A 12,092-nucleotide genomic window follows, 5' to 3' on the forward strand; every position below is an offset into this window, starting at 1 on the left:
CCGGAAAGACTTAAAGGCGGCTGAGGGACCCTCAGGAACGCAACAGGCCTTGCAGGTGGTAGAAGTAACCTGAGGGGACCAATGTCCAAGGCCAGACGGGGCAGTAGTCACCTCCGCGGAAGTCACTGTGAACTGATGACCTTGAAGTTCACTGCTCTGACCCCTTGTCACCAAACAGCACCAGGTAACTCCACCTCTCCCCTCCCCACCCCCAGGCCTTGACCTATAGGGAGAAAGTCTATGTGTGTGTGGGGACTCCCTCTGCCATTTTCACAAGATAGGAGCTAAAAGTGGTTCTGTTAGGAAAGACAAATTACTTTTTATACCTGAGTTAAGGAATAAGATCCGTCCCTGGCTACCGTGCTTTCGACCTTTCTGTCTTTTGCTGACTTAGCAACAAAGCAGAGAAGCATTCTGGTGACTTCTAGCCATAGACCTGCAGGGTCTGCAAGTCACAGAACTGTAGCTCCATGCTGGGCCACAGCGCAATCTTTGTCTACTAGCCTGTTTCCCACCCACCCATTTTACAGAAAAGGCAACTGAGGCCCCTTCCATCACTGGTAGGACAAGGTAAAGAAAGGAAAAGGATATGCTAGGCAGTGTGTCTGAAATGGGATGAGGATCCTCATCTGAGTGACCAGTGGTGAGTATGTGCTGTCAGTCTGCAATGTGCACACCGTGCGAGCCAAGGATCCCATCTGTCCAGGAAGGACCATCCGTGGCTCACCCTCTGTGTGTAGGCAGGTCAGCTTTGCTTCATTCCTGACCACCAGTCAGCTTGTGGAACAGGTCCTCGTCAAGGGTCTCATTCTGGTCCTTAGACCGAGTGGACAAGAAAATGTAGCCACCGATGTATTCATGCACGATCTTGCAGTCCGCACTCAGGCAGGTGAACGCGATGGAGACATTCTGGTCAAATTCGATTGCCACCTGGAAGAGGAAGGCACAGGTAAGCTTAAACACTTCAAGGAAAATGAGGGAAAAATCTGCCTTGTGAAAGGGACACGTGGGTGGCTCAGTCATTAAGTGTCTGCCTTCGGCTCAGGTCATGATCCCACGGTCCTGGGATTGAGCCCCGCATTGGGCTCCCTGCTCGGCGGGAAGCCCGCTTCTCCCTCTCCCACTCCCTCTGCTTATGTTCCCTCTCTCACTGTCTCTCTCTCTCTCTGTCAAATAAATAAAATCTTAAAAAAAAAGACAAAAACTGTCTTGTGATGACCCCAGAGCTGAGGACTGCTTAGGTGGCTTATAGATGATTTCCCTCCCCTCCTCCCCCCAAAATCCACAAAAACCTCACCCAACCAAAAAAAAACCCCAATCACCACTTCCATTAAACCCTTACAGCCAACAAGTCTTTGCTCTCTGTGCGCCCTCTAGTGGTCTCAACTATGCCGCACACCTGGCAAAACATTCCAGCTCCCAACACACATGCTTATTTTTGGTCGCTCATGTTTAGATATTAAGAACTTCCTAAGCACTCCCTCTGTCAAGGGGCAGGGTGCTTTGCAGACTCTTTAATGGAGACTAAAAGGCTCACCTGAATTTTCCTACACCCAACAGCCCTGCACCCCTTCCCAGCTCAAAGTCATAAACTCTAAACACTGGAAGAAACAGATTTCACTGGTTCTCAACCTTGGTTGCCCATTGGAATCACTGGTGGACCTTTAAAAGCTGCTGCCAGGCTCCCACTCCCAGAGACTGGGATTTGATGGGTCTGTGGTGTGGTCCGGGCGGCAGGGTGTTAAAGCTCCCGGGTGATGCTAATATGCAACAAGGTTTTAGAGCCACTGCCTGAGAGGTCACCTAATCTCAAACTTTTATTCTATAAATGGGTGCCCACATGGTTAACAGCCCTGCTGAGAGGAATCCACAGTTCTTTAAAAAAAGGTGTGAGTCTCCTCCCATTCCTCTAGGCTTTCTACTGGAAAAATGAGAAAACGAAGGAGAAATGAGAATTCTAGATCAGCAACATCAGAATGTTTTTTTTTTTTTTAAAGATTTTATTTATTTGAGAGAGAGAACGAGACAGAGAGAGCATGAGGGGGGGAGGGTCAGAGGGGAAGCAGACTCCCTGCTGAGTAGGGAGCCTGATGTGGGACTCGATCCTGTGACTCCAGAATCATGAGCTGAGCCAAAGGCAGTCGCTTAACCAACTCAGCCACCCAGGCGCCCCATCAGAATGTTTTAAATCAGCTGGATGCTAAGGTGCCTCTGACTAGATCTAGAATTTCCCATGCTATAGCCCTGGCTTGACCTTAGCCCCCTGGGGTGCAACTGCAATTGATGGGAGACAGAGGGTTTGGGGCTCCTTAACTCAGGAGGCAAAGCTTTACTTAGTCATCCCTGCTCACGTCTCTTGCTTCTCTAGCAGTTTTTCCCTTTGGGGGCTGGAATGCTCTCCAGGTGGGCAGTTGAGCCTCTGAGTCCTCGACAGGTTAGACCTCTTGGCAGCCAGTCAGATGAAGCCTTTTTGGAATCATTTTGGATGACAGCCCCATCTCAGACAATTTCTACTAAGCAGTTATCAGCATCTTACATAATCCTATGCTGAGTTGAAGGAAACTAATCAAACTGCTCAGCAGTTTTAGAGTCTGTATGGAAAGTCCAGATGGAGGCTAAGCCAACTTGTGGTGTTAATTCAAAACCATTTGGCCTGTACTTGTTAGTGAACTGCCCAGAACTGCCTATGGTTAGTTTAGCAGACAACAGGCACACGCTTGTGGTTTCTGAATTCTACATATATGAACAGAGTAATCTACAACTCTGATGGAACACACATTTATAGCCTCAACACTGAATATACAGAAAACTTTTAGTGTACCTGTCGGATTTCCCAGTTGACGTTCCACTGTTTCATATTTGTGAATCTCCATGTTGTAATTGGAATCCCAGTGGCTGCATCGATTCTAATCAACCTATTATATGAAACTCCCAGAATATCATCTTTCTTGCTTCCTTTAAATCTAAAAAAAAAATTAATATGAATTAAAAGAGGCAACTGCTTCCTATAATATGATGGTCATTCATACTACAACCTCTTGAAGATAATAGGAACATTTCTAAATGATATCCAAAGAATGGACAGCGAGGGATTAACTTTTCTACAGAAGGGATTTTTTACTGTGATAGGAAGGGAATATGAAGAATGGAGAGAATTGAGGCTGTCCTGTAGACATCTTTACGTGAAAGTGACATCAGAGGAAAGCAAAGTAAGAGAGGGTCAAGTCAATGAATTTAAAATCAGCTGTGTATGCAAGGCACCCTTCTAGGCACAGGGAATACATTAGTGACCTAATTGGATAGGAAATGTCTAACTTCATGGAGCTTGTATTCTAGGGGGGAAGAGGGTCATGAATAAGTGAAATATATATGGCAGGTAAGATCATGGAGGAAAATAAAGCGTAGAAGGGGGACAGGGAATACTGGCAATGAGGTGGTTACAGTTTTGAAAAGCAAGTCAGGGAAGACTGCAGCGAGAAAGGACATTTGATTAAAGATGTCTGTGAGGAACGAGTCCCATGGGTATCTGGGGAAAGAGCTGTAGGCAGAGGGCACAGCCAGTGAAAGGCTGCAGCTTTCTTTTTCTTTTTTCCTTTTTTTGGGGCATGCTCAAGGACCTGTCAGGAGGCCAGGGTGGCTGGGCACCATAAAGGAGGGGCAGAAGTTGTGAAGTCCCAGAGCTAAGGTTTTATGGGGCCATTGTAAGGATTTGGCTTATACCCTGCGTGAGCCAGGAGGCCTTCAGATGGTTCTGGGCAGACGCCTGCTATGGTTTGACTCAGGTCTTAAAAGGATCACTCTAGCAGCCAACTTGAAAACTTAGGGGAACAAGGGGAGAAGCAGGGAGCCCAGGTAAGTACTGTGAAGAGAAGGTGTGGAAGATCGTTACAAGCAGCCAATGTGTTTGGGCCATTTGTGAGAGGACAGTGTTCTTTATTATTTTTTTAAAGATTTTATTTACTTATTTGAGATAGAGAGTGAGAAAGAGAGAGAGAGAGCGAGTGCAAGCTGCAGGGAGGGGCAGAGGGAGAGGGAGAAGCAGACTCTTCGCTGAGCAGGGAGCCCCTATGTGGGGCTTGATCCCAGGACCCTGGGATCATGACCTGAGCCGAAGGCAGACGCTTAACCGACTGAGCCAGCCAGGCACCCGAGAGGACAGTATTCTAAAATTAAAGAGTTCTACATTCTAGACTGAGAATAAACTGGGCTCCAAGAAAGGCACTTAGAAACAAACAGGAAGTGAGAGAGGCAAGTGAACATTATGATCACCTGACAAGATAGTAGGTGAGGCCAAATTCAGGTAGAGATTGCCAGGCCTGGATGAACCGCAGCTTGGCTTCGACCAGCGGCATCTGGGCCACATTCTGGTGGGCTTCTAGAATCCGGGCTGCCAGCTAAGCAGAAGTGGAAAATGTTGAACCATCTTGGCATACACTTACTGTTCTGCAATCATCCCTTTAGCTCAGATTCCCAGTGAGAAAAATAAATGCAAGGCCCAACTGCAACTCTACAAAGACAATTCATTCCCATTCATTCATCCTCTGTTCCTCTCTGTCCTTCTATAAAACACATAAATCACTGAGGAGAAGAAGGAACAACTCTAAGGTTCATGGAAATGGAGAGTTCTGGGTCCCTCTTTCTGGGATATGTATGGTGTCTGTGGACAATGGTTCCTCTTATATCAGTTTATCTGTGTAACTTTTAACCCCCTCTAATGGAAGCATAATTTACATTTTTAATTTGTGGGGATTTAATAATTTTAATGAAATCTGGGACTACTGCCATGTTCAGTTAGCGGCAGTCAGCTCTAACAAAAGGAACAATAATTTCTTAACATCGTCTAATACTGAGTCCATAGTCAAAAATCCCCATCAGCCGATTTTTCATGATGATGGCCTCGATCATTTTAATTCCTCATTTTACCCCAGAAAATAGAATTTACTGCAAATAATTGCTCCAACAAGATTAGCAGTACCTGCTTTGACTTGTGTTTTTTTGCACACCGAGGTGACACAAAACATTCAGGGTTCATGTCCATGGTTTCAAGACTGGAAGCCACCTGAGATGCTGAGTTCCGGTTTTTCATCCTCAGAAATGAAAGGATGTTGAGGACCTCTGGCTGATAGGAGCTGTCTGCCATGGTTTTGCCCTTCGATGCCAGGATGCAGGCAGCCATCCATTGGGCATACTGATTCTCCTGCAGCAAACATCAGAGGGCTGAGACACAAATTCAAGTGCAAAGCCACCCTGCTGGGAACAGAACAGGATGTGGGCTTTTCATCTCTACAATACACGAAACTGTCACCTACCAAGCAAAGAAAGATGTGAAGTGCCACATATTCTGAGTGGCTGTCAATCACCTAATTTAACACCCAACAAGAGCTCTTGAGTCCTGGGTTGAGTTTCTCTATGCTAAGGGGCTAGAGAATAGGAACGTCGGTTGTGATCCATTCCATGCAGAGAACTTTGCATTGAAAGATGAACCAAGGACACAGGAGCACCATGGAGGACAGACAGGTGAAAACCCAAGCTACCTGACTGCCTTCCTTGATACCTATTTCCATGTTCATATCATGTCTGATCTCTATAACAGAAGGAAAGGAGGAAAAAGATCATGAACTGATTTCCCATATTATGTCTACTCTGGCCTATCCTTAGTAAAGATTCTAATCCCAAGGGAGGAATCAGGTCCACTGATGGGCTCTGAACCAGTCAATGGTGACCTCTATTGCTCTTGAATGTTTGTGTTCATTTTTTTTTTTTTTAGATTTTATCTATTTATTTGACAGAGAGAGACACAGCGAGAGAGGGAACACAAGCAGGGGGAGTGGGAGAGGGAGAAGCAGGCTTCCCGCTGAGCAGGGAGCCCGATGTGGGGCTCGATCCCAGGACCCTGGGACCATGACCTGAGCTGAAGGCAGATGCTTAACGACTGAGCCACCCAGGTACCCCCGCCCCTTGTGTTCATTTTTTACCTCAGGGAGCCAAGAGGCATGGTGCTAGAAGCTGAGGGGATGCAGCCGAAGAGAGGAATTCTTCAGAGCAATAGTTGGTGTGGTGCACTGAATTACTGACCTCAGTCTTCATCCTCCTGGTATCTATAGTTTTTGCCATGGGATTTTACAGTCTGTCTCATTGGAGCCAGAGTATAATTTCCCACCTCTTGACTTTGAGCCCCACCATGGACTTGCTTTAGCCAATGGAATGTGGGTGGAAATACAGTGTACTACTTGCCGGCCCAAGCTTTAGGAGGTCTGCCTGTTTGTAATTCCTCTCTTGCACTTCTGCCATCGCTGTGAGCAGAGCCTCCCCAGGCAGCCTGGCACCCAGAATAAATACAAGGGGCTTAACTGTGAGCCAGGAGCCAAGCCTAGCCAGACCTACAGCTAGCAGCAGATCCGTCCAGATGACGTGAGGCTGGATCATCTGAGCCCCGGCCTACTCGTCGATGTTTCAGAGGCAAATGTTTATTGGTATATGTCGTTTGATTTTGTGGTTGTTTGTTACAAAGCAATAACTGACCGATGAGTGTTCTCATTGGAGAAGACATCTCAGCTGGTTTGTCCTTAGGCTTAAGAAAGGTAAAGGGACTTAGCATTTTTTTTTTTTTTTAACTTACATGGTCACATCTCAGATACACTTCATTCATACCATCGGCAACAGGGATTAGTAACTTGATTCCAAATTTTCTCCCTGCTACGTTGACGTCTGGCACAACTTCACAGCCTGAATGATAAAAGGCAGGGACAAAACTGAGTTCTGAGAAATCTGTTATATAAATTAGGTGTGCATCTAAAAGAAACACTTTGAACATAAGCCCTTCAGATTTGGTTTTCCTCTGAAAAATTGAGGAGCAGGCAGACAACATTAATTAAAGGGTAACTAAATAAGACTCATGAACAATTCACATGGATAAGAGAAAATATCTTGTTATGATTTTCTTAAGTATCTCATCAACTGAATTCATTTTCCAGGTCGATTTGGCTATGCTAACTCATAGTAACATGGAGCTATGAATATTAACTTTTAAATAAACCAAAGTAGAGAGAATTCTCTTACTGTCGCAATGATAAGGGAATTGAGTGCACTGGTTAATTAAATATTTCAGTTAATGGAGTTACCAGCACACTCACAGCCACTTTCAGAAATTAGAACAGAAACTAAAGTGACATTGAATTAAACAACCATTCTGGAATTTAGAAAGCTTTTCAGGATCCTACAATGCCTCATGTACTACATGGATGACACCAATTACCACCACTTCGTAGAACTGGACACACCGGGGAAGAAGGGACAGCAGAATGCAAATAATCACATTTATCACACCATATTCCAGGCTCCTGCTCCATGGGGAACGGCGCTGCAGGCAGGCTGCCATGTGGAAACCAGTGAAATAGAGAGGTTCCTCTGGAAGTAAGCCCTACTTCATTGGGTAGGAGGTTGGCTTTCATGGCTGGGTCATGACAAGCCTTACCCAGATGTAGGACTCTCTTACCTCTAAGATTTAGTTTTTCTACTGGTTCTCCTTGCTCAAGTTCCTTATTTTTAAAGTAGGCTATAGATGTGTCTTTAAAGATGAACCAATACTGTTTGAAAGCCTTTAATATTAGCTTCTTGGGCCTGCAAGTTAAAGTACAGTAAGCATTTTAACAGCCATCCAGAAACGTAGGGACACATCGCAAATTTCAAGTGGCTCGAGATGCTCTAGAAACCTGTTCAAACAACATACTCTTCATTGTTGAAAGTAATTTTCACATTGCTAACTCGTTTCTAAAAACTGAAAATGGGGTTTTTAATAGATATAGAAGTTAATGCAGAATCTCAGGATTAAGACCACTTTGGCTTTGCTACTGCCTCTAACATGGGACCCTGGGGAAGACACTTCCCTGCCTGGGCCACGTGTCCTGCGTCTGTGTGATGGGGACAGTCACAGGGCATCTGTGAGCAGGGGACGAGGTAATCTCTGAGAGTGCTTACCACAGCACCTGGCCTAACTGAAGTGCTCAATAAATTATTATAATTTAAGAAACATCCATGAATCTGGGACATCTGTCATTTCAGTATACTTCTTGGATCTGAAAAAGCTGTCCACATGGACAGCACAGCTTTCAAGGTATCAGGCATAAACACTAGATCTAAAAGTAAGAAACCTTTTCTGTAGTTTCCTCTGATCCTTAAGAGAAACCACCACAGAATTCCCAGTGAGTCATGGAACTCACAAAAATTTACAGCTAATCTACATAGACTCTACTGTTACTAGAAAAAAAAAACATTTTGGGGGGAAGATCCCCAAAAGTGAGATCTGTGGGGGCCAGAACACTTTATACTCTGGGCTGGACAAGGTTGGTAGTGCCAATGGTAAGTCTCAGTTGGGCCATTCAAAATAGAAAACGTGAGAGAGAGCTGGGGAGTAAGGAAAGGGGGTACAGCTGGGCAGAGAAAAGACAATATGAGCTGTCCATGGTTCCGTGGAACAGTGCTGGCCGTGGGGGTGAATCAGGGTCTCTCATGCTACAGCAGTGGATTTCTGCATTCAAGGACGAGAGAAAGAGAGGAAGCCATGTGTTAACCCCACTCGTACATAATTTGGGGCAACGTTTTTTTTAAGATTTTATTTATTTATTTATTTGACAGAGAGAGAGCACAAGCAAGGGGAGCAGCAGGCAGAGGGAGAGTGAGAAGCAGGCTCCCCACTGAGCAGGGAGCCCGACGCGGGGCTCGATCCCAGGCCCCTGGGATCATGACCTGAACCGAAGGCAGACGCTTAACCAACTGAGCCACTCAGGCGCCCCTGTTTCCGAGTTTTAAAGGTGTGCAGACAGCATTGTTTTATTATTTTTTTAACTTTGAAGATCTAATTGGCTTTATGAAGTGATTCATAAATTGGGCAGCATCCCACCTGGCAAGTAGAGGGGAGCTCTGAGGAGGGGTACAGAGTGGAAAGTTGTCATAGGAAGGAAGGTGGGGCAAGGAAGTTATTAGCAAAAGAAAGGACTGGTCCAGGAAAGGTCACCCTTCCATGTGGGGAAGGGCAGGAGGTCTTATTAGGCGATTACCTCATCTTTTGGGAGACGGAGGGCCCATGTGACAGAGGACCTCATTGGTGCTGATCAGAAAATTCCCTTCTGACCGATTAAGACTCATTTCTGGGGGAAGCTGAAATTGCAGTTAGGTTAGGTATTAAGCCCTAGTTTGGGGACTTGGTCTAAGCGATGCTGTTTTGGGCCTGTGGTTTTCTTTTTAACAGTTCCCGTTTTGAACAGACTCTCAGCTTAACTGAGAGAGGTGATCAAAATTTAGGCAAGAGAATATTGTTTTAATGGGCAGTATCATTATTGGCAACACTGTGACAGTGGAAACATTTCCAAATAAGTGCTTCCGAAATGCCCTCTCCACCGCACTAATCTCTTTCAAACATGAATTGCGTTCTCACTCATTTCACAATCACCTTTTTCTTAAAGGAGGGGTGAAGTGTGTTTATTATTTTGAAAGCATTTGCAGGCTGACCACTGATGGCCACTTGTCATCACAGAGAGGTCATAAATTTGGAACACATTCTTTTGAAAAAACAAGAGTGTGTCACTCCTCTTAGAGGTATTTTTCCATGTGATAACCAGGGTGGGGGGACCAAAGGTTTTCATGGTCACTCCCTCTTTATGAAGTATTATAAAGATTCCACTGTATTTTAGGTGTCTTGTATTTATAACGTGACTCTCCCTGATAATCTCCCGTGGCACATTGTGTAAGTCGGCCTGGAACTTCTCTGTTCCAGTAACTTACCTACTTGACTACAGTGATTGATGCAATGAATGGATTTGATGTGTGGCTTCTCTCTCTGTAATCCTCTAGTGGAGCCATTTTATTTATTCCAAAGTAGTCTCTCCAACAGTGGCTACACCTTACAGTTTGGACATAACTAATTGTTTTTATTAAGTATGTAACTAAGTAGTAGGATTATACCTTGTCTGGTTTATATTCAGGGGTTTGCATAAAGTAGAATCTTGAAAGGCTGATTGGGCAGAAAGTTCTAGACTGACTATTATTTTCTCTTAGCACTTTCAAGAGATTTCCTGGCCAAGGAGAAGTCTGTTGCCCACTTAACTGTTTTTCCTTGCTAGGAAATCTGTCTTTTCTCTCTGATTTAAAGACTTTCTCTTATCAATGGTTGGCCTTAGTAAGATATGCATTTATAGTGATTTACTTTGCTTGGGATTTTATGATTCCTGAATTTAAGGATTTTTGTCTTCAAAAATTGTGAAACATTCTTTTTTTTTTTTTTAAAGATTTTATTTATTTATTTGAGAGAGAGAGAATGAGAGAGAGCACATGAGAGGGGTTAGGGTCAGAGGGAGAAGCAGACTCCCTGCTGAGCAGGGAGCCTGATGTGGGACTCGATCCAGGGACTCCAGGATCATGACCTGAGCCGAAGGCAGTTGCTTAACCGAGCCACCCAGGCGCCCTAAAAATTATGAAACATTCTTAAGCATTCTTTTTTGAATACTTGCCTCTCTCCCATATTTTCTTCTAGAACTCCTAGTAGATGTATGTTGAAAACTCTCACTCTACCTATAACATTTTCCATTTCTACCTTTCTGTGTTCTCTATTCAACTGTTTTTATTTAAATTATTATTATTTTTTTTAGAGAGAGAGTGCACACATGTGAGAGTTGCGGGGGGGGGCAGAGGGAGAGGGAGAGACAGAATCTTAACAGGCTTCACGTTCAGTGTGGAGACTGATGTGGAGCTCAATCTCACAACCCTGAGATCATGACCTGAGCCGAAATCAGGAGTTGGACGCTTAATCTACTGAGCCACTCAGGTGCCCCTCACCTGTGTTTTTAAATTTGACATTCAGTGCACCTATTCAATTTTAAATATCTATGACTAAATTTTTCTTTCTTTCTTTCTTCCTTCCTTTTTTTTTTTTTTTTTTTAGATTTTATCTATTTATTTATTTGACAGAGAGCAAGAGAGCACAAGCAGGGAGAATGGCAGAGGGAGAGGGAGAAGCAGGACCCTGGGATCATAACCTGAGCTGAAGGCAGATGCTTAACTGACTGAGCCACCCAGGAGCCTCTCTATGAGTAAATTTTTCATTTCCAGAGTTTCTATTTGGTTCCTTTTCAATATTGCCTCTTCTCTTTCATGATGATATTTATCTTTTAATTTCCATAAGGATTCGAAACATACTCATTTTATGTTTTTCTCAGATTGTTCTATTACCTAAAATTATTGAAACTGCTAATCTTCTTGTTTGTTGGGTTGGCTGTCTTTCCTTTACGATGGTTCATGAGCTCACATGGTTAGTACTTTTTATCAGGAGCTCAATTTTTAGGGGTTTATTGTTTCCTCTAGAAGGCCCATGCATGCTAGATTGTGGATATTTCCCTCCAGATAGTTTTGTAATTACACTTGCTAGGGCTTCACAGGTTTTGTGGTCCTGGGCCAGTTTCTATTTTATTTTTTTCAGAATTCACTTATCATATAAGACATTTAAATTTAGATCTACATCCATGTGTGGCAAAGGACTTGGCTCCAATTTCCTCCAGAGAGACTTTTCATTTCCCCATGTAGGACCCCATGCAAGGATGAACTTCCTCACTGCTTTCTGTCGCGGATGGACAGCTTTTCTACTCCCTGTTAAACAGAGAAGGCCACCCTTGCAAGTTTCTGCCTTTAGGCACGGGCTTCAGTCCCTGTCAGTACCTTACAATAGGCCTACAGTGTCATCTCCTCTCACAGGGATTAAAATCTCAGCCCCAAACCATGAGAATCTATGTCATGGCCCAATCCCTCTCTGCATCTGAGGCTTCATTTGTAGAATTAGATTCCCTCTGCATTTCCTGCAAGCTGGACTTCCCCGGTCTCACCTCAACCTTGTACAATTCTTTTATTTTTACTTTATCCAGCACTCACGCATATTTATAGCAAGACTGAAGTTTGCATTAGATCAGATGCATTTAGATCAGTTGTTGGAAACTGAAGTCTACTGTTTATATAGCGGGTTCAACAGATTTTGTTTAGAAAAAAAAGAGCTTCACTGTAAAAAAAAAAAAAAAAAGATTAAAAATGGTTCACAGGACTAGCTCAAT

At 44.0% G+C, this 12,092-nt stretch overlaps 1 protein-coding gene across 1 annotated transcript in view; it reads right to left on the bottom strand.

The window, feature by feature from the left end:
- Positions 1-214: 214 nt before the first annotated feature.
- Positions 215-12,092, bottom strand: part of FERMT1 (fermitin family member 1) — a 32,486-nt gene continuing 20,608 nt past the window's right edge. Inside the window, exons 10-15 of the mRNA XM_032420162.1 lie at positions 7,496-7,620; positions 6,620-6,726; positions 4,976-5,197; positions 4,270-4,394; positions 2,822-2,963; positions 215-930 (exon numbers count right to left, since the gene is read on the bottom strand). Coding sequence (XP_032276053.1) covers positions 757-930; positions 2,822-2,963; positions 4,270-4,394; positions 4,976-5,197; positions 6,620-6,726; positions 7,496-7,620 — 895 coding nt within the window. The 3' untranslated portion in view covers positions 215-756. The remainder of the gene's footprint in view (positions 931-2,821; positions 2,964-4,269; positions 4,395-4,975; positions 5,198-6,619; positions 6,727-7,495; positions 7,621-12,092) is intronic.

Source organism: Phoca vitulina, unplaced genomic scaffold (assembly GCF_004348235.1).
Source record: "Phoca vitulina isolate PV1807 unplaced genomic scaffold, GSC_HSeal_1.0 scaffold22, whole genome shotgun sequence".
NCBI lineage: Eukaryota > Metazoa > Chordata > Mammalia > Carnivora > Phocidae > Phoca > Phoca vitulina.